General features: G+C 41.6%; 2 protein-coding genes across 14 annotated transcripts in view; one reads left to right on the top strand and one right to left on the bottom strand.

The window, feature by feature from the left end:
* Nucleotides 1-12,889, bottom strand: part of WDR3 (WD repeat domain 3) — a 41,379-nt gene extending 28,490 nt beyond the window's left edge. Inside the window, exons 1-9 of the mRNA XM_044449709.1 lie at nt 12,737-12,889; nt 11,896-12,083; nt 9,430-9,639; nt 8,229-8,347; nt 5,603-5,681; nt 2,999-3,094; nt 2,201-2,311; nt 1,345-1,446; nt 764-861 (exon numbers count right to left, since the gene is read on the bottom strand). Coding sequence (XP_044305644.1) covers nt 764-861; nt 1,345-1,446; nt 2,201-2,311; nt 2,999-3,094; nt 5,603-5,681; nt 8,229-8,347; nt 9,430-9,639; nt 11,896-12,066 — 986 coding nt within the window. The 5' untranslated portion in view covers nt 12,067-12,083; nt 12,737-12,889. The remainder of the gene's footprint in view (nt 1-763; nt 862-1,344; nt 1,447-2,200; nt 2,312-2,998; nt 3,095-5,602; nt 5,682-8,228; nt 8,348-9,429; nt 9,640-11,895; nt 12,084-12,736) is intronic.
* Nucleotides 12,890-12,981: 92 nt separating this feature from the next.
* The window catches only part of GDAP2 (ganglioside induced differentiation associated protein 2), a 30,486-nt gene continuing 15,630 nt past the window's right edge, over nt 12,982-27,837 (top strand). For 2 of the 13 annotated variants that reach the window (XR_006416586.1, XM_044449710.1), the window contains exons 1-5: nt 14,248-14,390; nt 15,233-15,474; nt 17,330-17,469; nt 18,508-18,661; nt 23,817-23,905. Coding sequence is in view for 12 of the 13 variants with exons in the window: in XM_044449710.1 (XP_044305645.1) it covers nt 15,299-15,474; nt 17,330-17,469; nt 18,508-18,661; nt 23,817-23,905 (559 nt within the window). In the remaining variant the exon portion in view is untranslated. The other 11 variants (XM_044449711.1, XM_044449720.1, XM_044449717.1 and 8 more) reach the window with 11 other exon arrangements.

Raw genomic sequence — 27,837 nt, 5'->3', positions numbered from 1 at the left:
GAAAACTAAGTTCTCTGTGGCACAGCTAGAAAAAACACTAAGAGAGCTTTAAGCCAGCATTTCTTTACTCGATGCTCTCCAGATAATTTGGCCCACAACTCACAGCTTTATTTATTTTTAGGAAATTTATAGGCTGTCCATCACTGTCGTCTCTGGACGGCTTACAGAATATTATAAATCCCAAACAAAACAAATGAGCTATACCATGAACTGAGCATAAAACTGACATATTTAAAATAAATTAGATAAATCATATACAATTAAAATTAATTGACATTAAAATATTGATCAAATAAAAAGGACTTGACCTGGCGCCGAAAAGCATAAAATGACGGCGCCAGGCGGACCTCTCTAGGAAGCGCATTCCATAGTTACTGACCACTGACTATGCTTACTGGGACTAATAGGAAATAAAGCCCAAAAAATCTGGCAGGTAGCATGTTAAGGGAGACTAAGGTAGATCAGTTATATTATATGTTAAATAAGAGGCCTTCCATGTAGAGAATTAAAGAATATTTCAGAAGCAATACTTTGAAATTTCATTTTAGCAAGCCCCCTATCAATTTGTAAAATGAGCACTTACTAAATTGGGCTGTTATGCATAATTTATTCCAGCTGCAAACCCACAGATTTAAAAGTCACATATTCTGATATTGAATTACAGTCTTCTGCTTATGACAGTTTGTCTGCACCCTAAAATGGATTACGTCCTGTACTAACTGGCAGTATGTAAACCAAAAAAATATTTCCAATAAGCATTCACTTGGCCTTTTTCCTTGCTTTCTTCATTTTCTTCTCCATTTTCTTGTGAATCTCTTCCTCACTAAGGACATAGAACATCTCCAGGACAGAATCTGTTCCCTTGAAAAAGGATAGATTAGGGTTAAGTTGCAGCTCTATATAACAGAATGCCAAAAGCAAAGCAGTGCTTCCACTTATTTATATTTATTTATTAAAACATTTTTATGCTGCCCCATTCGCCGAAGCCTCAGGGTGGCTTACAACAATAAGTTAAAAAATAATTACAGCATTAAATTAAAAAAATATAAACATTAAGTTAAAAATACAAAAATACCAATATAAAATAAGCCGCCCTGGCCAGATAAAATCCAATAATATTAACAATTAAAATGCCGCTTAAATAAAAAGGTCTTCGCCTGGCACCGAAAAAAAAATAACGACGGCACCAGGCGGACCTCTCTGGGGAGCGCATTCCATAACTTAGGCACCACCGCAGAGAAAGCCCTCCTCCGAGTACCCACCCTCCTAATTTCTTTCACGGAGGGTTCCCAGAGAAGGGCCTCTCCCGCCGATCTCAAGGGGCTCCAAGCACTAGTAACTTACATGGCAAGCGAGAATCCTCCCTGTCCTGTCAGTGCCAAGACTAACAATTCGGTCCCTTCCTTCCCGCATGACAGAACCAGCTTTCTGACATCTCAGGATGCGCTAAAAAGAATCAGAGAAGTGTAAACAACTCAGGTATTTGCATTTCAACAAAGCCACCAAAGCTAAAACAAGAGAGAGAGAACAGCAATTCTGAGCTACATCCCTGGATAACCAAACTGCAGCTAGGAAGCCAAATGCAGCTTTGACTCCGGCTTCATCCAACTTTGCAGCTCCTGTCATCTTTCCTAAAGCACTGAGAGACTGGATAATCCCTGCTATCTGTAGCCACCGCTGCGGAGGAAGTGGAAGCAACTGGGATGCTGAAGAAAGAAGAGCAGAGAACGCTGCAGGAGGAAAAAGAGACAGCAGCTGCCAAAGCAGCATGGATGGCACAGAAAGATAACATATTGTTGGCTGCTGAAGACTGCCAGAGTGGTGCGAACAACATGGGGAGGAGAGCGAGGAAGCTCAAAGAAGACACAGATACACACACAAGACAGAGTGAAAAGAGAAGAGATTCCCTGGACTGTGAGAAGGGCCAGGCAAAATGCCCCCACCTGACATTTACACACAAGCTGCTCAAAATTGTGGGTCCAGAAACATATAGGGTTGTTTTGAAGAAGTCAGCCTCAAAACAAATCTTAGCATACAATGAATTATACAAAGGAGGAAACAGCATCCTGATAAAATGGGCATTGACCTGCTAATGCATCAAGTGGGCAACTCATGTTTTAGATTAGAATGTCTTAGTCTATGTTTAATATGTTAATGAACTCATGCATGCTTTATCATCATGAGTGCAATCAGAAAATACCTCATCCTGGATCTCATCCTGATCGTTTCCCCTGTCCTCCTCAGGAGATCCTTCCGTGCTCTCTGCAGGTCCTTTGCTTTTCTTCTGTTCCGGTTCACTCGGGTCTTGGTCCTGTTATGAGTGCCAAATATAATACCATAAACTTAGAATAAAGGTGGGGGCTCACATTCCATCTTCCCGCTTTCTTCAGGAAAAACATTTCCTCATTCTCCGTGTAGAATAGAACCGTCTGTACAAGATAAATGGTCACATAAAGCTAAAATACAGGCAACTGCTTGGCAACTAAATGAGTGGTACAACCGATGCTGAGCACGGGGCGGCTGGGCACAAAAGGTGCTGAATGGACACTTTTCCCCTGCACAGATGCTTTAACACATTGACCAGCACACTGGACCCGTGGTCTTGCTAGGTCCTCCCAACTCTCTGAGTCTATGATTCCTTGCATCCAAGTTGCACCAGGGTTAATACAGGAAGCAACATGCCTGCTTTATAATTCAGGCCATTCTTTAGATTGCACAGGGATTCCAGGACTGGACCACATGCCTGCAAATATGCATCCACAATGACAAATCTTGCAGAGGGCAGGCAAATGACTGTATCACTCAGCAGTAGCCCTCCTGGAACCACACTGAACACAGCTATACTTTCAAGCAAAGGGAAATGAGTATTTTATATATATATATATATATCTACATCCACCCCACCTTTAGTTCTCATATTCAAGGTAGCTAAAATGACAAGCACAAGTATGATAAGCACAAAACAGTAATTAGGAAGATAAAATAATTAAGCTCTTACTTCCTGGATATAGTTGATGTTCCAAACCCTTAGTTCACTGTCAGCAGAACCAGTTACAAGAAGTTTCTCCTCAGAAACCAAAGCTAATCCCCATACCTAAAGAAGAACATGCCAATGCATTGGTTATTCTTCAATATCAAATTTCTCCATCAACAGCAATAAACAAACAATTCAAAACAAATGTGCTTTTCTCATTTTTGTAGGATACACACATTTTAACAGACAAAACATTAAGACAACAGAGTTTAAAGATTCCCAAAATTTTGAGATAAGCACATTAGGATTTTACCATGACAGGCTCATTCTTTCAGTAGATCAAAGTGGTTTGCTTGTGGGTTACTCTCCTACCTATTTTTATCAGCAGGCCTAATTCAAATTAACATTCCATACAAACCCTAGTCACCACAAGGAGAAGCCGCCATTAATCCATTTCAGTGGGAATACTGAAATAGAGCTGCCAGGTTGCTGACTGGGATGGGGCGTTATGCTCACATGACTCCAGTCCTCCGTCAGCTTCACTGGCTTCCCATTGAAGCCCGGGCCCAATTCAAGGTGTTGATTATGACCTACAAAGCCCTAAACGGCTTGGGTCCTGGCTACCTGAACGAGCGCTTACGTCCGTATATGCCCGACCGCCCTTTGAGATCTGCGGGAGAGTCCCTTCTCCAGGAACCCTCCATGAAAGAAATTAGGAGAGTAAGTACCCGGAGGAGGGCTTTCTCTGCGGTGGTGCCCAACCTATGGAATTCACTCCCCAAAGAGGTCCGCCTGGCACCGTCATTACTGGTTTTTCGGCGCCAGGTAAAGACCTTTTTATTTAAACATCATTTCAATTGTTAAAACATATGATCTGGCCAGGGCAACTTCTTCCTTCTCTTTCTCCTCCTATATTTTTATTTTATACTGATAATTTTAATTTTATTTTTGTAAATCAATGTATTTTTTGTATTTTTATATTTAATGGTAATTTATTATGTACTATTGTATTTCAATGTATTTTATCATGTTGTAAGCTGCCCCGAGGTTTCGGCAAGGGGCGGCATAGAAATGCTATAATAATAATAATAATAATAATAATAATAATAATAATAATAATAATAATACAGGAGGACACCACAGGGATCCAAGGCCCCCCAGCTAGTCCTATGAGTGCTTCACAGTATCTTGCACTCAATTACCCTCAAGTAAACATGGCAAATCACCATGATGGATTGTCACAACCTCCGAACCCACCCTATGACTTTCGTGGTTCTGTACAAGCCCATCAAGGGCCCCACTGCATGACTGGGCTTAGCTCCTGGCCTCCAGTCCTGCCTGACTGGCTTTGGCTGCTCTGTCTGACAGGATCACACCACTGTTAAAGGCTTTCTTGCCATTGCTGTATCCTGGCAGCAACTTCCAGAAAAATGCCCCCTTTCTCTGAGGCTCCCTTCCCCCTAACCTGCCAAGCATTTTAATTTATTTATTTATTTAAAAGTTTTTAGCTCACCCCTTACTGAAGTCTTGGGATGGCTGAACAGTAAGACAATAAGGGTGCCTCCCCTCACTTGTTTTTTTCTAAACTAAACAGTCCCAGACACTATAGGCTCTCCTCCTGATGCTTTCAGGGGAAGGAACAATCTGGCCATTAGGCTAACAGAAAAAACAAAGGAGCAGAACACCCTACGCCCTGGAGAAGGAAGGACTAGGACTGTGTATGGATTCTTACCACTTGGGGAACAATGCATAATTAATCTGAATTGGTCCTGTATAGTGGAGTACGGTATCTTACGAGGAAAGAAAACAAATACATATTGCCTCATATAACAGATACCAAGAAAATGTCCTAAAACACACACCTTTGCAAGCAAGAGTACTGTAAAAGGCACACACAAAAAAGTTATGTTAGATTGGTAGAACTAGACTAATTTAAATTTTCCGGAGTACCGAATGCTTCAACAACATGTTTCCATATACATGAGAGAAGCCAAAACAGTATTGGCAACAGACTCTATGCACAATAGAATTTGCAGAACACTTCGCTAAGCTGCATCTTATCTAAGGAAGTTGTACACAAGCTATAAAAAGTTTTACCACAAATACCTTTCTTATCATATATGCACACTGCACAAGCCCAACATTTATCCTATCCTACCCTATCTAAAAGGCACAATATGTACTCTTAAACCCAAAAGTAAATTAGCATCAGAACCAAGTTATAAGCAGACACTACTATTAAAGGAGACAAGTCAAAGACATCAATCAACTTCAATTTGGCACCCCTCTCACTCTGTCGAAGCCATAGTGTATCATATGGTTGTTGTTAAAAGATACAACAGAGTGAAGAATGATTGTGTAAGCTGTCTTGGGCTCCTCACGAGAGGGAAAAAGGTACGAAATAAATGCAATGTAATAATACGATGTAACTCTCAGGCAAATTCAGGGTGTAATTACTTCTTGGTTCACATGCACAGAATTGGCCTGCCGGTATTCAAAACTGAACAGTTATCAAACACACAACTTCCCAGCCTGCATTGCCTAGAAAATAAATACAGAAAAAGCAAAGTATAACGATCATCATGCCTCTGTTCCCTCTCTTCACTTGAATCTCTGCATTCCATTTACCTCAGTGTGGTGTCCAACCAAGGTTTTGAAGCAGTGCTGAGTATCCAAGTCCCACCATTTCACTAGGGTGTCTTTCCCACTGGAAAAAAGTTACACAGTGAATGGCAACAATTTCACCCTAAATAACTAAATAGGTTAAAATTAAATGCTCTGGGTTCAGCTTCATTACTCAGCATATGCATAATATCAGCATGCTATGTGAAATGAAATATGCATTCCGAGTTCTGCGGGCCTTAAAGAACAAAGCTAAAGGAAGTCTCATGCCTAGATTAACTTTCATGGAGCAATTTGCAACTGTCCCTGTATATACCCCTCATATTCATATATAGGAGAAAGCAGCTGCATCCTGGTGCCATTAAGGAATGAGACCTGGGGCAATCACATGTGGGAGGGCGTTCTTGATGGGGGAGCCCCAACTATGAAGATCCCCTCCCAGAGGAGAGCTGGTTGTCCCCCCAGCTGTCATGGTTTAGGCACCTCTTGAAAACACATTTATTCAATGCAAGCAGTGGGGGTATAGGCAAGTGCTTCCTTATGGTTTCTTTTGTTGATGTCCTACTGTATTTTATTATATATCTGTCATTTTAGAATTATGGTTTTAAAGGTGTTCATATGCAGTATTGTGCTTATGAAAGTTATCAGCTGCCCTGAATTGTGTCTGAAGAAAAGCAGGATAAAAATATAATAAGTAGATCAAGGAGAAAAATGAATGCCTCTCTCAATTTACCCATCAGGAATTATTATCAGAGGAATGATGTAGGAACATCTCATGTAAGTTATTAGCACTAAAACAAATGATCCCCATGCTGCTAATAGAACACTGACCTTCTGGGGGGTTTTTTTCATTCCAAACAAAAGGCTTGTTCATCTCTTACAGAAAAAATAATTTTATTTATTTAATTATTTAAAACATTTCTATGCCGCCCCCATTGCAACAAAGCCTCAGGGCGGCTCACACACACACACACACACACACACACACACACACACACACACACATATATATATATATAACATTTAAAACCCCCCGGTGCATTCTCGGCTAATTTAAAATCCTACTAAATACAATAATTTAACAATTAAAATACATTTTAAATAAAAAAAATGAATAATGAAGTGTTCTGTGGCATCTTAAACCTCCTACAGTATTATTTCTACAATATCAATCTGATTTTGGAATCTAAGAGACACTCTTAAGTCCTACCTCAAATTATTTATTTAGGAAGCTTCTATGCCGCCCCATTCGCTGAAGCCTCGGGGCGGCTCACAACAATAAATAACAACAATAGAAAAACAATATAATTGGAGGCATCCTGACCAAAATTAAAGAAATAATGAATTTAAAGCAAGTCCAATTTAGCATAAACATCAAATGTTATTGGTATCACATTCCAACAATCTAACACTAAAATTAATGTTAACTCATTTGACTTGTTTAAAAATAGCAAAAGGCCCAAGGACGCAAAAAGCAGGTCTGCATGCCTAGGAACACAATAAATCCTACTGGAACCCAAACACTGGAACCCAGGGAATGGGAGACGTAGCAGACACCACCTGATGAGCTGCCACCACCAAGCTCCCAGGGTGGCCTCTCCCTTCCCTTGGAAGCAGCTCTGGCAGTCTTTGGACCTAAGAGTGGGATAGAAATGCCTCAAACGAGCAAACAAAGCCACTGTGTTCAATCTGTACAAGCGAAAAAGGGATAACGTGTGGTGGAGGGTGGAAAAGAGAGGGGAACCATTATTTTGGGGAGAATACCCTTGTCATACAAAGGAGCATCAAATGTGCTCCTCTGCTCACTCGCACTGCATTCCAGCCACATGTTGACTTCTTTTTAAATACAGTGACTCTAGGGCCAGAAATAGGACTATCATCTTGGTACACTAAAATGTTCGCTTGTTGCTTTCTGGGTATTATATAACCTTTGCTCAAGCTCATATTGCAACTAATGCAAGTTGGGCATCTCTTCACTGCATTAGGGCTTCTCTTCAGAAAACTGCTTATCTGTATCAATAATCCAATACAATGAGATACCTTGGTGCAGTGGTGGCGAACCTATGGCACGCGTGGCACAGCAGGCACACAGAGCCCTCTGTCGGCACGTGAGCCAAGTCGCCCCTGCACTGCCCCAACAGCCAAGCATTGGATAACAGCACACACAGGGGCCATGCGCACGCTCGGACAGGAGTAGTGGCGCCAGGCGATGATATCACGAGTCACGACTCATGAGCTGCAACTCGTCCGAGTTTTCACATGACCAGTCAGTGCACTGCCAAGGATATATATATATATATATATTTGCTTGGACTGGTTGTGAGTTTTTTCTAAATGACAACCTGAGTATCCAGGTTTTATTGCAGTGTTGGCACTTTGCAATAAATAAGTGGGTTTTGGTTTGCAGTTTGGGCACTCGGTCTCTAAAAGGTTCACCATCACTGCTCTAGTGAATCAGTGGACAACAGGCAGGCACACATTAACAAGAATCCTCAAGCATATCAGAGTCAGAGAGCAGGTCTGCGCTATGTTATTACAGCAAGATTAATGAAGCACTTAAAATTAACTCATGTATTAGATCAAGGAACACATTTAAGTGGATTTATTAAGTATCCAATTCAAGCACCTTTACCTGGAAACCAATATATTCTTCTCCTTTAAGAGGAGCACCTGTGTAATAGCATCCTTATGGCCCTTCAGTCGATACAAACCACTCTCATTGATCACATCCCAAACGATGACATCTGTGTCCTAAAAATAAAATAAAAATTCTGAGGCTTACACATACTTGCTACCTTCTTAGCCACATTAATTGCAAACTAATTTTAGCAAAGTATCCAATACATTTCCTGTCTTTTTATCACCTCAGACAAATAAGGAAAAACCAATCTGCAATTTCCCTGACTGTACAATCTCACTTTACCACTTCTGATAGCTAATTCTTTCAGCCAAAGAGGTCCATTTTTGAACCTCACTTAACTATGCCTGCAAAGCCTAGAAGGAAAGATGATGACAAGTTTTATGGGAAAACTCTCAGAACAAAGCAGGACAAGATCACTCAATGGCTTTCTACTCTGACCTGGTCCTCCAGTCCAGAGGTAAAACTGTCATCTCCAAACTACAGCTGAGGGAAGTGCTACAGGAACCTTTTACACTGCTTGGAAATAAGCAGTTTTCTTTCTGCAGCAGAAGAGGTGGGACCAGGCAAAAAAACCCCTGCTGTTTTGGAAGCTCCCCTTCCCTGATCTAGCACACGCTAGTATTTGAAATGAGGTACTTTGGAGTTCTCTTGGCTAAAATCAAGTAAGAAATTTGGCTCATTAAATAAACAGAAGAGAGAATTTTTCTTTCCTCTATCATAATACTTGAACTCGGATCACTCAGTGAAACCAACTGCTAGTAAATTCAACACAGAGAGGAGAAAGTGCTTCTTCATGCAATGCAATGTATTAACTGGTGGGATACACTTTCAAGAAGTGGAATAATGGCAAACAGTTTGATTGCATTAGAAGACAAAATCTTGAGGGGGAGCATGACTTATTTGCCATGCCATCTAAATGTAACCTCTCTGAGGCTGCATAACTCTGGACACCAGTTACTACAGGAAGACAACAGATGAGGTCTTTTGTCCCCTTGCTCTGCTTTGAGGCTGCCGCAAAACATTAAGTTGACCTTTTCTGGAAATACGATGCTGCTCCTTTGGTGTGATCCATCAGGAAAGTTCTTCTCAACTAATACAAAAGAATGCAGCTTCAGCTAGCTTGCTTCTTACAACACATTGCACCCCATCACTGACATATGTGTCACATGTCAGTCCTCCAAAGAATTCTCACCTTTGATCCTGAGGCAAGCTTCCCTCCCAGGTCATCATATTTCAAGGCAGTAACAGCAGCTTTATGACCATTGAAAGTGACATTTCCTTCACCACTTAAGAGACTGAAAATACAGATGGATCCATTCTCATATCCAACAGCCAAATGCAGACCATCTGGGGATGGGCAGAGAGCAGTAACCTCCTGCTTCTGGCCCTGAAGGATGAGAACCTGCAGGTGAAATATAGCCAGGAAAATTTTGTAATGTGATACAGTAAAAAGGTTCATATGGCAAGGTTTGGAAAAGCAACATTTTAATTAAACATGGTATGTCTTAATGCTCATAACACATATTTTTAAACTATTAATACACTGAACCATCTTTATGCATCCATGGCAGTTTGGGGTATAAGTGAATGCATGCTATCTAACTAAATTATATAAAATAAACAGTCAAAAGGAGATATGAGGAAATGTGCATGCATCTTAAATACCTTCTAGCACCTGGTGTATCACAAACAAAGACCTATAGGGAGCAATCCTATGGCCCCCAGACATTGTGTGAGACAGCAGTCAAGCTTGGACAGGGAAGTCAGATCTGACTCCCAGCTGACCTCTTGCAGCTGGTAGGGAAAGATCCATGTCAACTGCTCTCTGAAAGGAGAAAATCAGCCTCAAAGAGAGGGGGAAAGGGCCATATTACCACAGGCATGGGACAGAGGAGTCTGGAGAGGCCATGGAACAAGCTATCTTGAGGCTTTCTTCCCTCCCCCATTATTTGCTAGAAAGGCCATCTAGTTCACTTTCAGCCCCAAATGATAAACCATGAAACCATTTAGAATATATTATTTCTGCAAAGAGTCAACATCCATTTCAATAATTTCACATAATTTGGTTTGTGTGAGTATGGTGGTGGTCATGGGTAGTACGGAAGCAAACTTTTCTAATCATAACTAATCAACTGAAGTCAATACAAAAGAATAGTTTATACTAATGAAGCCTAGATCATAAATGCAGCAGTTTGGGCAAGTTAAAAAGGACTTATTGAAGAAAGTAAGGCAAAGGGCAGACAGTGAAGGGATGTTTAGTGTTTAGCCATGTAGATTTCAGTAAAAAATATTTTTTAGTAAATCATGAAATGTAGGGTGACTGAAGGTTAAAGTAACTTCTCTTTTTTATATTTGCAAATAACCTCTTTAAGTCTTTATACTTTGCTCTGTATTATTAACTATAAAAAGTCTGTGTATGGGAGAGAGAACTCTTCCCATTGGCAAACCTGCAGATCACTCCTGCAGCGCTGCCAGGTACTTTCCAGTAAAGGACTGATGGTCTAAATATCATTCGCTTACTTGGGTTTCTATTTTCTGGAACTGTTTTCTTTCACAGTAGGGCTGTGAAGAAGCTCCATGAAATCCATCCCTCAAGCATTTGCACACTTCCTCTCATGCTCAGTCCTGTCTTGGAAAGTGACCTGAAGTGAGAGGAAGTCCATGAATACTCTCAGGATGTAGGTTGCACAACCATGGCACATGCAGCACAAAAAAGCACTGCCAGAGTCCAAAGGAATAATGTGTCTTACTGTATGGATCCCCCTCTTTGTTCGGGATTTAGTGATGCTAAAGTAACTTGTATCAATCTCCACCTCAGGTAGAACACACAAAAGGTTTAAAAAACAGAAAGGCAAGGGACAGCTAGGTGTACTAACAAGCAAGAACTAAGATACTGCAGTGTAAAGTATTCCTGTTCAGGGTTTCGACCGACCAACCATCCATTGCTTTTCCAGAATTCTCCATTTCTCTTAGATTTCCTTTCTCCCACTCCCACCCAAAAGTCAGAACTCTGTAGCTACTAAACATGCTTAACCCTCCTTGGGGACTCCACCCCACTTGAGTTAATTTCTTAGTATTTTTTATACTTCTCTTTACCTTAGAATTCCCCTGGACCCACTATCTATCTATCTATCTATCTATCTATTTATTTAAACATTTCTATGCTGCCCCATTCGCCGAAGCCTCGGGGCGGCTCACAACATAAAATTAAAATACAAGAAATAACAATATAATATAAGTCACTAACACCTGCCTCTCAGGAATAGTGCCTTTTGGCTACATAATGATCCACATTCAGAAAATGAAATTGCTATTGGCATGAATAAAATGGTTGATGTAGTTACAAAAAAAAGGAACAGGTAATAGTGCTCTATGAAGTCATCAGTAAAGCTTCAGCTCCAAAAAGTGACTCAGAAATGTCAGTGCAGCATGTATGGGTTCTATCCACAATGGCAAAAGATATGTCAGCAAGGCCTTCCTATGCTGTACCATCATCATGCCCCATCACAGCTCTCTCTAACCACACACCATTATTACAGTCTCATTCGCGCCAACTTCTAATCATAAAACAAGAAAACGCAATTATACATATATGAAATAAAATGACAGCATTTTGGACTGCTGTACATTCTTTCTGAAGGCTAAAATAATTGCCTACCTTTTCTCCTTTCCGTGTATCCCAGATGAAAACATGTTCACAGGCTGGAACTGCCACATAACGGCCTTTTTCACCCCGCAGAGTCACATAGACAATATTGCCTTTCTGGCTAGCAACCACTCCAAAGAGGGCAGGGCCTTTGTAGCGCAAATATTGCTTGGTGAGACCCATGGAAGGGTTAAACTAGCCTGGACAAAGAGAGAGAGCATTATTTCTGAAGTAAAACTGGCAACGTAAAGATGCTACTACTGGCTCTCAGGCAGTTCTTGCTGCTCTGCCTCTAGGGAGCAACACAGAAGCACTGCCTTCTTTATCTGCAGTGCCCTCTTCCACGTATACATGGTATTATACTTCCAACATTGCCTTTGGGGTATTTCTACTCAGATACCATCTGCATATTTAGTTTCATTGAAACCACAGGAATTATTTTTTCAGGACTGTACGTGAGAGCTGGTGTGCTGGTTAGCCCTGGAATGGGGACCTGGGAGAGCCACAGATCTGGGTTCTAGTCCTTACCCAGCAATGAAGCTCATTGGGTTACTTTGGGCCAGTCACTCATTCGCAGCCTAACCCACCTCACAAGACTGCTGTGAGAATAAAAAGGAGTGGAGGACTGTGTAAGCCAAGCTACATTTCAAATAAGAGGAAAATGCAATGTAATATAACAACAGCTACTGAACTCATATGGGTCCGACAATATCCCAGAGATCCAAATTAAAGGAACTCGACAACCACTGCGGGCTGGAGCCTCCGCACGCCTGTCTGGGATTCGATATAAAGGGGCACACTTCCTTTAAGCAATGGGGCCAAAGCGAGAAAGTTCACTGCGAATGAAGCTTACCCCGATCTGCGGGGCTCCTGCTAGCATTCACGCAAAGCTAAGCCACATCCACTCCGCGCGCGCGCGCGCGCTCTTCCCCGTGCGCCCTTTAAGAACTGCGGCGCGAGACGACGGGCGCCTGCCACACGCGCTCGCCACGAGAAAGAGGCTGAGCGAGGAGCCGAGCGCCCTATCGCCACTGGCATGGGAAGAGGAAGAGGCGGGGCAGCAGGAACCGGAAACGGGGCAGCTCAGGTCACGACCTCACAAAAACGGTAGAGGAACCTATTTCGTCGTTTAGATGGAGAGTTCCCGGGTTCGCGTCGGAAGCCGTAATTCGACTCCCGCGGGACGGAAGTGGGCGCTCCCATATAAATCAACAGAGAAATTCAAGGTTGTATTGTTGTGACGATTGTGTAGCGGTGTGTCCCAACCCGCTGCTCACAAAAGATAGTCGCAAAGGAGACCGCTTGCTCTAATATGGGGCATGCTTAGGCAAGTAAGTGCTACAACTCCCAGCATCCCCAGATAGCAAGGCTTTCTGAGGTGCTGGGAGTTGTAGGATATATTTTTGTCTAAACAGGCATAGGAGAGCGCCTTTAGTCTGTATGGCTGGTGCGGGGAAAAGATCGGGTTTCTTTGCATTTCTAAGTGTTTGAAAGTACAACATAATGAAAACCAATGGTGTACAAGGCTTCTGTAAGCAGTTGAGCTCTTTGATTTGGGCTGGAGAGGAGACGGTCGATTTAGATGTAGAGCTTTGGTGCAACGACAGGGATATTTTGCGTCGAGGGACTGGAACTGGAGAGGACCACCAGCTTCAATCCAGCAATATTAACCTGCAACACTGGCAGTGAATTTTGCAGTACTGTTGTAAGCCGCTCGCAGCTACAGCCCCTTCCCCAGGCCTGAAATATGAGGCTGGGGTTCTGGAATGACAAAGGCATAGCAGGTCTTAAGTCCTTTTGAAAAGCTCCCAGACATCAGAAACGAGATCAGAATGAGAAAAGGCATGAAATCTGTTAGTTGCGACTACCCCTTCTTCAGGAGAGGAGTGGGCGCTGCCGAGTCTTAAAATCTTAGGTTTCTTTCTTTTTTTCCTTTCGGCCCCTTGGGAGAAGCAAGCACGGTCTAAGACGGCATCGCTACGTGTGCCTCCGCTTTACTCCACCTATTTCTCTACGGTAACCGCTGGATAGGAAAACCGTGTGGAGGCGTCTCGACGGGTCGGGGCGGTCACCAGAAAGCCAGGCAGTCATAGCGGCTGGTCGAGGGCTTGCTGGTGGTGCCTTTGGTCGGGCTGCCCGTGCGAGGAATGACGCCGGGGAGCGCTCGGGCCACGTCCTGGCGCGGCCGGTGGGGGCAGCGGAGGCGGCGGCGGCCGCGAGTGGCGCGCAGCCCAGGGCCGCGTGCGCGCCGTCGGCCGAGGTCCGCCTGGCTTCGCGCCCGGCGAGCTGGCCACGCCTTGCCCAGGCAGCCGCCCACGGCCCCTCGTGCCTCCGCCCCGCGCTTCATCCCCCGTGGCAGAGGAAAGCCTCGCCTCGGCTTTCCGCTACGCGCTTCTTCGCGGGCTGAGGGGGCTCTGCAAGGTGGGGAGTGAGCGTTGAAGAGGAAGGAAACTTCTCGGCAGGAAGAGCACGCAGGGGCCAGCAGGCGCTAGCTTTCCGGTGCCGAGGTAGCAGAGCTGCTGGTTTCTTCCTTTGCGCAGTCGTGGGAGCGCTTGTTGTCCGCGAAAGCTTCAGCAGCTGCGTGAAGTTCTGTTATTACTGAGCAGGCGAGGTACACAGGTGCAGAGAAGAGCTAGGGAAACAGGGTTATTAGTAAAAGTGAATCGTGCATTGTACTTAGTCATCAGAAATCAAAGGAAAGGACCACCGACACTGCATCCGGTTTAAAATGCTATCGATTTACAATCTTAAAGTTGTTTTTGTTTAATTTTTAATCTGTAATATTTATGTACTTGTTGTTCTATTAGTGTTTACTTTCCTAGTCATTTAGGAGCCACTTAATCCAGGTGCCTTTCTTTTATTCTTGGCAGGGTCTTTTATTGTCCTTTAACGTATTCTACACTATTTTAAAGCTTTTAAGTTAGTGTTAATGTTGTTTTATCTAGTGCATTTCATTGTTTTTGTAGTTTGTTAACTGTCCAGAAAGCTTCAGCTACAAGCAGTACAGAAGTGAAATAAATAATAAAATGCAGATCATGTCACTTGCATATCTCATGTTTTCACAGAAATGTTATAGTTGTAAGTTCTTTTTCATTTTGTAGCTTTAGGTGTTGCTATTTATGATTTCTTGCACAAGCATACATTTCTTTTTATGCACATGTTTCTCTATAATTTTCATATATAAAAATGAACCTATGTATGTATACTCAGCTATGTCTACATAGATATTTGAAGTGGTTGTATGGAAATTTATGGCTATTTTGTGTTTTTAATAAAAGCACTTGCAATAACATTAACTAATAAAGAGTTCAAGCTTTTAACTTTATGTATCTTTTATCCATTGTACCAGCAAGACCTTAGTTAGAAGTGGAGTGCCTATAAAGTGAACTGAAATAAGTCTTGACCTCTTCATTCCATGGATCCTTTGGGTGCTCCTTCCCATTTTGTGGATATCGATACATTGCCAGGATGGGCTGATCTTTATGAGGCAGACCAATTGAAAACCAGTCCAGTTCCATTTGAAAACAAGCAAGTTGATATTCGATCTCCCTTCCCATACAGGAAAGACATCAATGCAAAAGTAATATTTTGGTAAGTTTGTATTTTATCATTTTGTATTTCATTATTTGTACTCAGCAGCACAAAACTTTGGTCTGCATTGGCCTTCCCCAACCCAGGCTCCGCCATGCATTTTTGATTATAACTTATGTCTTTTGTAACTGCTGGTCATGCTAAGTGGGCCACCAGAAGTTGTAGCGCACAATATCTGGAGAATCACAGGCTGCAGAAGGCTAACGTGCATGAAGTCTAGAGCAAGAGTAAACAAACCAGCTCATTAGAATGCTGACTTGTAGTTCTTGGTCCAATCCAGAAAGGCAATTCTGCAGAAGTGCATGGTTTAGATTAAAATAGGTTGTACCTTCACAGTTGAGAGGTTTTGAGAATTGTTACCTTTTCTTGCGCTCTTCTACATATGTTTAAATACTTGCACATTGCAAGATAAGTTTCTTTCAGCTTTTAACCTTGTCAGTAGGTGTCTGACAGGAGGAAACACAGTTACTTCTTCAAAACAGGGAAGTTAAATGCATTCAAGCATTTTAAAATAAACATTCATTACACTGAGAGATTCATGTAGAGCTGTTGCAGAAGTTTAGCCAAGCAGAACATGCACAGCATTTAAGTGTTTTTATAGGAGGTCAGATTGTGGGAATTTAGATCTTCTGATGTTTGAGATGCTACCTCACTTTTTACACCCTATTCTCTAAGTGGGTTTTAGAAGGAGCTGCAGAGTTGTTTTGCAGCACAGACATTGACTGTTACATTATCTGCGTCCCTGCCAAACAACTTTGAAACCCCTTCTAAAACCCACTTTAAAGAATGGGGAGTAGAAACTGGAGTGGACTACCAAAGACTGCTATTGCTGCAAAAACCTCAGAGTTGGCCAGGTTCATATGTCTCCTCAGCACTACCGTTTGTTTGTTCAGCAAAGCAGAGGCCCCAGGCTATCTTAAGCCTTGGGTGGCTATATAGGGTCTTGTGTAGACCTGCTAATAATATTACTGGTTTCACAGACAATAGAGTTTTTCTGGTGAACCAGCACACTGAGGGCTCAGAGCTCAGAACTCTTACACTTTTCGGACAAACTTCAAAGGCACAAAAGGAGGTTATACTTGGCGTGACAGAGTCATGGAGATGCTGCAGGAAGATTCCCCAGTGGTGTCAATAGCCATGTTGGGCCGGAACAATGGGGCTGAGTGCTGGAAGAGGTGTAAACTGAGGATCCGGTGGTAGCGATGCCCATTTGTAGTAGACATTTAACAGCAGGCGCTAATTCAATAGTAGAACACTTGCTTTGCAGGACAAAATCAGAGGTTTCATCTTTGGCTTCTCTGCGTAGAGCTAGGAAGGAATCCTGTCCAAAATCCTGACAGCTGCTGCCAGTCAGTGTCAATAATACTGACTAGATAAACTAAGAGTCTGCCTCGGTGTAAGGCTCTCTGTGTTTCCCCTGCCTGTGGGTCAGAGATCCATTTTAATTACTCACACAGCAGTGTATTTCATAAACATGCCCCTATTACTTGGTTGAACTGCTGGAATCTGGTCTTTTTTTGTGGAAGGACGCTCTTAGTTATACAACCTTTTGCCAACATTGATCTGGAATGTGAAGGCTATGTGCAAATGTGTATGAAAATCCCAATTGTTCTCAGTTTAGTTTTTTGTTTATTAGTTTTGTTTATGCAGAGTTGCGTTGTATGATCAGTGAATTTAACTATTCCACTGCAGTCTTGTTACTCCACACTACTTGAAACTGCTGAAGGGAAAGCTACACAGCAGTATCTAAACCAGAAGTGTGAAGAGCTTCCTTTTCTGTGTGTGATATTTTGGAGATGGGTTTTTTTCTGGTTTCCTTCTGTGGCGCTCACTTTATGCGGTGATCTTTCCTTAGGAAGGGGGATGTAGCATTGCTGAACTGCACAGCCATAGTGAACACAAGCAATGAATCCCTCACGGATAAAAATCCTGTGTCTGAAAGTGTTTATATGCATGCAGGACCTGACCTGAGGGCTGAGCTGCAGAAACTCAAAGGTGAGGACTGTATAAATCTGCTTTGTTTCCAAACATCCAACTGATGTTCCAAAAGCAAGAGTCCATACAAAACACACAGCAGAACGCCCTCAGAAGCCATGTCTGAAACTTCTTTAAATTGCAGTGTTTGTTATGGGTTAGTAAAAAAAAGTTGACTTCAAGCCATGATTTCTAACTCATTTTAGTAAAATGTATTTAAGTCAAGGAAGTTTGTCTTGTTTGAAGTCAACAAACTTCCTGCCCATTTCTGATCCAGTGATCAGAAGCAGATCAAATCAAATTTGTTCCCACCAATTTCCATCTTTAAGATGGGCTACAGGTTGCACATTTTTTAAAGAAGTGAAGAAATTTGGGCAAGTTACACTGTTTGTCCAAATATATGTAATTTGCATAAATCATGGTACTTTGCACATTTTATGCAAATCAGCACCTGCAAGCAAGTGGTTGTCATGTAATTTTCACAAATTATGCAAGGACAACATAATTTTCAGTTGCCAATTTGCGCAGATCTGACAATTTTACACAGATTTCCTTAGCAGTTTTTAAAGCATGAAAACCACAGGCTTACCTTGCACCATAGCAAGTCAGTGCCCATGCAGAGCCAGCAAAGGGAACTAGTTATGAAAATTTATTAGATCTAAACCCCCCAAACACACACACACCTTCCAGTTGATCACATATTCCAAGCCAAGTCTACCTGCTGTGATTGGTCAAAACCAGAAGCAAAAGCTTTCAAAGCCCCTAGTTTGATTTGTACCAGAGGAATGGATGGGCTTTGAGCCCAGTTTTTTCACGTAATTCTGAACAATGGGCTGCCATTATAGTTGAGGGTTGCTTCACCTGAATAGCTGTGCTTCTTTCCTCCCAACTACAGTGTTCTGCAAGCCAGTTTTTAAACTTTCCTAGATTTAGCAAGTACTGTGGATATCATCCAGAAAGCTCTGAAGGTATCCTGGAGTATAAAGAGGGATCTAAAACTTCCATGCTCATCCTTCCTTTGATCTGAGAATGTTTTATCATTCTGGGGGTTTTTTTTAGGCTGTCGGACTGGGGAGGCAAAGCTGACAAAGGGATATAATCTCGCTGCCCGTTTCATCATACACACTGTGGGACCCAAGTACAAAAGTCGATACCGAACAGCAGCCGAGAGCTCATTGTATAGCTGCTATCGTAACATCCTTCAGCTAGCACGGTAAGTATGTGCCCGTTTATGGCAGGCAAGTACAGTGGGTGTACATATGTCACATACCTGTCCGCATCTTTTTCTGCTGTTCCTTTCCCTTCTCTCCCCTGCACACACGCGTGCACACATGTTGTAAAACTTCAGAATACACAGCCAGTGTAAATAGTATCTTGCAACGTAGCATTCAGATAATCTGAGAATGAAGGTACTTGTTTTCCTTGAACATAAGTGACCTCGGACTTTTCGGGCATATCTGGCATTTTTGGAAAGTGTCATGGGTGCTCTCAAAAGAAATAGGTATATTTGCACATGGCAGCTCTGCACAAAATGGGCGCTGTGGTAGGTGTGGCAAGTCATAAAACCCCCATTTCACAGAAGGCAAATTTTCCCAAGGACTCGTGAGAGTTCCTTTGGATCCACATTAACTGGAAGAACTCCCCCTGCCCTGCAAAATCAGGCAAATGTACCCCAGTCTGTTTATATGGTTCAGTTAGTTCTCCCTAGCTTATATGATCACAGTGGTATTCCTTTTTCTTTTCTCCCAGTATTTTCCAGGCAAGGACATGCTGCAAAGCAGAGCCTTCAGCCTCTTGTAGTTTCATAGGAGCATGTGTATGAGCCCACATGGCACCCAAAGGGTATCTGTGGGAATGAAAATGGCAGCTAGAGTCTGGTACTTCACTGCAGAACATACTCTGATTGATTAAAAATGTCTGTGTGTTTCATTTGGAAATAATTTTTAAAATTGGGCTAGGGGTTAACATAAGGAAAGCCATGCTGGATTGGCTCCAAGGTCCATCTAGTCCAGCCATCAAGTGTATCGTTGACAAACTAGCCATCCACAAGAGCGCTCAGGCAGGATGGGTGCAAACCCAGCTCCTCAGCAACTGGTTTGTGTATGCAGGCAGGCTGCCTCTGCTAAAGGGGGTACCCCATTGCCAACAAGGCTAGTCATTTCTGTTAGCATCTTCCCTCATGAATCTGTCCAGTTTCTTTTAAAAAACATCCAAATTGGTGGCCATTACCACTTCCCAAAGCAGCAAATTCCACAGTTTAACTATATCTTGTATGAACAGATAGTTCCTTTGCTCTGTCCTAAACCTCTCACCAGTCAGGTTCATGGGATGACCCTGGGTTCAAGTGTTATGGAACACAGAGAAAAAAATTTTCCCTCCACTTTCTCCATACTTTCATGATTTTAAACACTTCTACCATGTCTCTCCTTACTTACCCTTTTTTTAAGCTGAACACTCCCAGTTGTCAAAGCTGCTTTTCAAAGGCAAGCTGCTCCAGCCCCCTGATTATTTGGTGCCCTTCTCTGCACTTTTTCTTTTTTTCTTTTTAAATAAATTTTATTATTTTTTTCTACAATCTAATATTATTTATTATTATTTAGAGAACTTCTATGCCGCCCCATTCGCCGAAGCCTTGGGGTGGCTCACAATCATAAAAAACAACATATATAATAGAACAACACAATCATAAAAAACAACAACAACAAAAACATTAAAAACAACAGTTATTTAAGACATTGGATATACTGGGTTGACACCTTCCTCATTTTAACAGTCAGTAGCCATATTCAGATCTATGCATAGTCCCGTTTCTCTAACTGATAATAAAAAGAGTTCCAAGTTTGGTAGAGATATGCATCCTCCTTCTCCTTCAAAGACAAAGTCAATCTGTCCCTTTCCGTGCAATCCAAAATTCTTTTTAAGATCAACTCTTCAGTGTGTGGCTCTTCACTCCTCCAGTAATGAGCAAATGGAATCCTTGCCACAGTACTTACATGTAAGATCCAGTATATAACCTATTTATCAAAATCATTAAGAATAATATCTAATATCTAATAACAAAAAAGAGAAAAGTCTTCAGGTTTAAATTTGTGTTTACATTTCCAACATCTATTTGACATATTTGAGAACATTTTTTGCTAATCTATTTAGCGATAAAAATTATCTATAAAACATTTACATCTATCTGTCTAACTATAAAACATTTATATAGCTTTTCTTTATATGAAGTTGCTAAGGTTACCTTAATATTTCTTTCCCACAGCTTTTGCCATTTCTGTAACTCAATGTTATATCCAACATTTTTTTGCCCATATTATCATAGTTTCCTTAACTCATTCATCTTTCATTTTTATACCCAAAAGAAAGTTATACAATCCTTTAATCATTCTTTCATCCAATTTTAAAATCTTTTAATCAAATGTTGCTGATTCCTTTATAAAAATCATGTATTCTGTAGTCTTCACATATCTCGATCATATTTGAACTTTGTGCCACCAAGAAACGTCAATACCCTTTCCACATATAAGCATGCCATCCTGTTTTTAAATCATGCTCTTCAAGATATAAAATTCCCTTAGAATTATCCATTCTCCCTTGGAAATTTATGGCTTCTAACATAGCTTAAGTTGACTCTATAAACCAAGTCAAGCTGTTTATCAGTCTCTTCTTTTTCCAAAGCAGGAGTATCTGCTAGCATAATGTTTATTAAACCACTTAAGTTTTCATTTTTTGCTTCTGGTGTATTCTGAAATCTCTCCAATATAGCAACTGAATCCCATAATGACTTATTTGTTTGTGTTAGATGTTGCTTCTCTTGATCCATCTTTTCAATTTTCTTATCAGAATCATCAACCTTCTTTTTCACTTCTTGTATCTGTTGTTCATTTTGTTTTATTTTAATACAGGAACCTGCAAGTTGATTCATTATCTTCAAGACATGACTATCCAATTTATCCAGCCTTTCCTTTTGTTCCAAAGCAAATTCTTGCATAGCATTTTGCATAGACTCTTGGGATGCTTCCATAGATGTTAGAGATGCTTGTATTGCCAGAAGTGTCATTTGTATGTCTTTTTGAGATTTTCCCAAATCCACAGTTTTTAACTGATTTGTTGGGCTTTGGGAAGCAGACGTAGGTGCCAAAGATGATGAGTGAATTTTTTCCATGATGAAAGTGAAAAGTTTAATTGAAGCAATTTTTAAATGACCTGTTGTGGTACTAAATGGCCACTAAATAGCAGCAAATCACAAAGAGAGGAAAAAAAGATTTTCGGGGGGGGGGGGGCAAACAATGTATCTGTTAAAGGATAAAATTACCACAGGGTGGCAGCAAAAGGTTATTTGTTGCAAAAACTGGAACAATCAAATCGCCATATCAAAAGAGATACAGAAACGAAAGAGAACTTTTTCTACCAATTAATATACAATAAGTTCAAATTTAATTCTTCACCCCTGGGGAGATTAAACATAAAAAAAAAATCTCTTCCAAGTCTCAAATTTCCCCAGTTTCACTTGATCCCCACTAGATTGGTCGCCACTTGAACTCCACAGGGAGAAGTTTCCTCCCTCCATCAAGAGGGCTTTTTTTTTTTTTTTTTTTTTTTTCAGTTTGATAGCTATTTCACAGGTTCTTTCACGGGCAGTATTTTGAAAGATTTGAATGCTTATCCAGCAGGTCCAGTGCCCACTTTTAAGCTTCTTCTTTTTTTTCTTCGCTACTAATCCGGTGGCAGCAGCTTGTGAGAGAGGGGTGGACCCCTCTCTCTCAGTTCACTGAGAATTTCCCCAAATTTCTCCCGGTGGGTGGGGGACCGCCACCCCCACCAGGCAGAAGTATGCTCGGGCTTCTAATCCCTGCCCCGACAGGGCTTGGATGGGCCTCCCAGGGCCCTCTGTGGAACGGTTTTCAACGTGAAGTATGGGATCCCAGTTCTCCACAGCCGTCTCGCCGCGATGTCAACCGGAAGTCTCCCTCTGCACTTTTTCCAACTCATGTTCTCATGGACACTCAGTTGCAGACCTCAGCATTAACTTCCTCCCATCACAGGGTGACTTGTGAAAAAATAGTTTGATTCTCTTCCCTCTCTTTCCTCCATATTAATAGCTTGTTTTGGACAGGTTATAGGGCAGGGCAGATAAATTTCTCAAACCTGTGTATTGTGGTCTCACAAAATTCTCTCTTTATCTCCTATATCTAACCCACATAGGAGGTCCTTCATATCCAGGGATGAATCACCTACTGTTGTGCTGAATGGGGTTACAATACTTCTGATTTTGCTGTATAAACCAACTTGTTTACGATGTTGAAATTTTGTTTTTCTTATTTTTGTGCTTTAAAACACTAGTTTCTAGGATTCTGAATCAGTATGCATGATCCTCTAGAGTTCCTTTCAAAGTTGTTTCACTCAGCCCTTTGACATCATTGTCTACTCAATGGATCTTGTTCTAAGATCTCCTGTGCTGAGGGACTTTGAAGTCATAACTGTCAGAATACTTAAATGAAAATTAGTGACACATATATGTTTATTTCGAAGTTGGTTTTGCCTCCTCCAGTGTCCATAACTTTGGAAGAATCACCTTTTTCTTCGCTACTATTAACAATAATTCTGTAGTGTTTTAAAAAATATTTTAGTGCTTCTGTATCTCTTATAATGAGTACGTTGTCCATTTTCATTAGAGGTCATCCTGGCATCTTCTGAGGCAGTTTACTCTTATTCATTCTGACATTATATTCCCTCTTTGTGATCTGCAAAGTATTACTTAATAAGTCTTAGCTGGTAAGATAAAAAAATAATAGTGGGAACACATAAGCAACCCTTATCAACAGTGATTATAATAGGTACTTGGGATGGGATTCCTCTACTTGTGATAGCAGCTTTTTGTCCTCTCAAAGTTTTTAAAGAAATAAATAGTTTTTAAATAATGAGACAAATAGTCCAGCTCCTTTCTCCGTCCAGGATTACTTAATATAATATTAAATGAATATTTAATATATTTTAAATACTTTGTTTATAGAATCGTAGAATTCTGTGAATCTAATGGAAGAATTCTTCAGGTAATTGGGTCTAACCCCTTTCTCAGTACAGTAGTCCAATTTAAAACATCCCAACAATTGGCTGTCTGATCTTTGCTTGAATACCTCCAGCAATGGAGACCCCATCACCTCCCTAGGCAGTTGGTTCTATGGTGATGCCTCACAAAACTGAGCTGCTAATTTTGACTAACTCTTACCATCTTGCTCACCACTGTTGTGCTACTATAATAAACACAATTTTTTAAAATAGGAAAGCTGGAACGAACCTGCTTTGTCTTCTGTAGCATTGGCATGCCAAGAACTTACCTGCATCTTTCTTTATGGATTTGACTTTAGGGAGCAAGCAATGTCCTCCATTGGATTCTGTGTGATAAACACTGTGAAACGAGGTTACCCTTTAGTGGATGCCACCCACATAGCACTGCGTAAGTACCCTGATAAAAAATGCTGTTTCTGTTGCACTATATTCAGCTTTGCCAAGAAGGAGAAAACAGGTTTCTGCATCTAATGACTTGCCATCTAGAAACTGCAAGGGGGAAAAATGAAAGGCTGGATAAATAGGGGAAGAATATGTGACATCAGCAGGAGGTGGGGAGCAGGTAAACCATGATTGAGGTGATTGCTCCAGGTGATTAGCAGTATACTGGCAGGCATTTCTGACCTTCAGTTGTCTAAAAAAGCAAGAAATAAAATGCTTTCCCATCAAACTAGTTCACTGTAAAGAACACTCGGGGAAAATCAGGAATGTATTGTTGCATGAAAGGTCTTGTGAACTCCTGCTTCACCAGTCTTGTGTACAGAGGCACCCTGTTCCTTAGTCATATGTCTGCTTCATATTACGACACCTACCTCCACTTGATGGAAATCCAGTGTCTAGTAAAACATGGGGCAATATCCAATTTGACACTACTACTGACCTAAATTCTTGGGAAATCTTTTAAACCAGCAAATGTTTTTGACATTGTGCTAGAGGTTAATTATGCTTGGACAACATAAATTATGTTGACTGTAGTATTTATGTATTTACTTACATACTACCGATTATATAAATAAATAACCAATTTATATATTTAAAAATTTTCTATGCCATCCATTACTAAAAAGTCTCTGGATGGCTTACAGGGAACAGAAAACCACGAACAAAAACATAACACAACATACAGTGTATTTAAAATAGTAGTAAAAACAAGGATAAAACCAATTTGCAACCCCAATTTTGGCAGCCGTAAGTAATTATTTCAGGGTGCCTCAGTAGGACCTTTGAAGAAGCTGCCCATGATTGCCCAGCTTCTTTTAAAATAATTTGGGTACATGAAATGAAGTGTGTAACATTAATTTTCTTTAAAACATTTTTCTGCCAAAAGCAGCTCCCAGAGAAATGCCAGTGCTAACTGCCTTCTAAGTGGCACATGGGGCAGGTGACACAGCACCCCACCCCCCACCGCCCCAAACCTTTACAATCCATTTATCTTTACCACTACTTTTTTCAAGAAAGCTGACTGTCCAGCCAGCATTTGCAATCCCTTTGGAGGAAGCCATAAGCAGCCCTTTCAGATTGTCTCAATGGCAAGTTTGTATCTTTTTAACAGCTTTAATCACAGTTGTGCAAATGTCAGTGCAGGTGCCTGCTGTAAAGGGACAGCAGGAACCCTCACTAGACATTGCCAAACTGAGGCTCAAAACCCACCCCACATCCCAGTTTTTCTTGATAGCTTGTAGATGCCAAGTTATTAAAAGAAAACGAAGCCACATGGGATCTTTGCCTCACTAGAGAGTGTTTTTCAGTTTATATCTCATTTTCAGCATAACCTTTTTGTCATTGTTATTTTTTTCCTTAATTTGCATAGGGGAACCAATTTGGGGAGGTTTTAAGTGCTTTGAAGCGTTGACGGTTGTGAATTAAAGGGGAGGGTTTAGCAAGAATGGTGTGTATTCCCCTGAAATATGGCTCTGAAATAGAAATGGGGGAAGAAGCCTGCAAGTTGCCATTTGGACATGCTGGGGAAAACACGGCTGGCACTAGTAATTGCTCAGGAGCCTCACAATGGGAGCAGCAGGGGTAGTTTGCCACTCCTGAGGTTGGGCTTTCAGTTTTGGCATCCCCCAAAAATGCAAAATTTTGTGCACCCATTTTTTTAAAAAGTGGGCAACAACAGGCAGCCCCTCCAAGGTATCCCAAGAGACTGTAAAATGGTGGTCACAAAAGGTGGTGCAAGCTTCCAAAAGAAGGAGTAAGGGGCGGGCAGTTGCAGAGGGGTGGAGGGAAGTCTAATTCCTTCCACTGTGACCCATGGGTTATCTATGGGAGGACCAAGAGAGGGGGTTTGGTACCCACAATTTGCCTGACCCTCTGTCAGGTGCATCAGAGGACTTACTATGTCTTGCGAACCAGTTCTCTATCTGCCACTCCTAAACAAACCTTAGGCAATGCATAATGTGACATGTCAAGGCCATGGCTAATACTTGATAGGTTAGATATAGGCAGATAGGAAAAGATACTTATGTGATGATACAAATATATTAAAATGTTTCTGTTGAGATTTATGATGAAGTCATAAAGCATGGGTCCTCAAACTACAGCCCAGGAGCTGGATCCAGCCCGCCATGCCCATTTGGACCTGCCGCTGCCCACCTCGCCCCACGTGCAGGGAGGCAGTGGTTTGCTCGCTCAGAGAAAACGATCTCCAAGCGAGCAAGCAGCTGCCTCATGCGCCCGCCGCACGGTGCGTGCCCGCCCCCGCCCGCACCTTGCCTCACCTTGCCTTGCCAAGCGCCCCAGCCCCACTTCAGCGCACACACCTGCACGCACCACACCGGCCCGCACGCACCGCCAGCACCACCTTTCTGGCCCGTGCCCAGCACCGGCAGGTTTCAACTGGCCCCCTGGTGGAAAAGTTTGAGGACCCTTGACATAAAGGTTCAGAACTGGTAGAATGGTTTGTTTTATCAGTCAAAGCAGCCTACTGTGATTGATTGATTGATTGATTGATTGATTGATTAAATTTATATGCTGTCCATCAGCAGAAAAGCCCTCTGGACAACTCTAGATTCACCTTAAATGTGTGCATAATGCAGTGTATCCACAATTTACAATACTTGCAAGACATCATCATTTATATATAGATATAGATCTTTGTGTTCTTTAGATAAAGGTTCAAAATTATTGGCTGTACCTATTTATATATTAAACCACACGTACACTATGAAATAAAAAGCTTCCCTTTCACAAGTTGGCTTATATACACACAGTAAATTAATTTGCCGGAACCACTTAGACATAGTTAAATGTCTTAGACATGCTTTAAACAATTAATGTTGTTTGCAGTGAAATTTCACTTACAACCCCCGAGGATGGAAGGTCTTCCCTGAAACATGTCAGGCATCATGAAAGGTTTTTCAGGTACCTGATAATGTTTTGTCTGTGCCTTTTGGATGTATATGCAGGCAGTGCAAAAGAAGTGGAAAACCTTCCCTATTAGCTTGTACGACTTGTAGCCTTGTATGATTGTTTATGGCAGCTGTTACTTGCTTTATCTCTGTGCTATAATAGGCAGGTTTATAGCTCTAACAGTGCCAACGAACAACCATTGCAGTGATGCAGCTGCCATTGATCCATAGCAACTTATTGAGCAATCCCTTCTTGTTCTGCCACCTGTGGATATTTTAAGTTCATACTTAATTCCAAAACGTAAGATTTTATGAAGTTCATGTTGATTTATTACTGATTTATGTATTACGCATCTATAACTCCCAATAGCCCAAGCTTTCTAGGTAGTTCACAGCAATTAAAAACAAAACAGAGCACACAAAAAAAAATAAACCTTTAAAATTACAACCTTTAAAAGCAAAATAAAAATCAGCAGCAGTACACAACTTTCAAAAGCACTGACAGATATAAAAGCAACAGAAACCAAAAGAATAAAATGCCTTGATTCTCAACCCAGAAATCTTGTGCAGAAAGATACTATCACTTACGATATCCGGGCAGTCAAAAGATCCAGGAGAATCAGGATGTGTATAATCCCCTTGTTCCTTACTCAGCAAAGGTTGTCCCACAGAATGACCAGGTTACTGTGAGCTGTTCCTGGAATTGATGGAAAACCACCTGCTCAAGCGCTTTGCCTAGTAAAGGGATGTTGGCACCTATTGCCCAGGAACAGGATTTTGGCTAGGCCAACTAGTGATCAATACTCTAGAGCAGTGGTGGGGAACCTATGGCATGCGTGCCGCAGCGGGCATGCAGAGCCCTCTCTGGCGGCATGCAAGCCAAGTTGCCCCAGCAGCCGAGCATCGAATAATAGCGCATATAGGGGCCATACGCATGCTTGGAAAGGAGTAGCAGCGCCAGGCGATGACG

This window comes from Varanus komodoensis, unplaced genomic scaffold (assembly GCF_004798865.1).
Source record: "Varanus komodoensis strain SLA01 unplaced genomic scaffold, ASM479886v1 scaffold60, whole genome shotgun sequence".
Classification (NCBI taxonomy): Eukaryota; Metazoa; Chordata; class Lepidosauria; order Squamata; family Varanidae; genus Varanus; species Varanus komodoensis.
The sequence above is the reverse complement of the archived record's forward strand: the minus strand, read 5'-3'. Positions and strand labels throughout refer to the sequence as shown.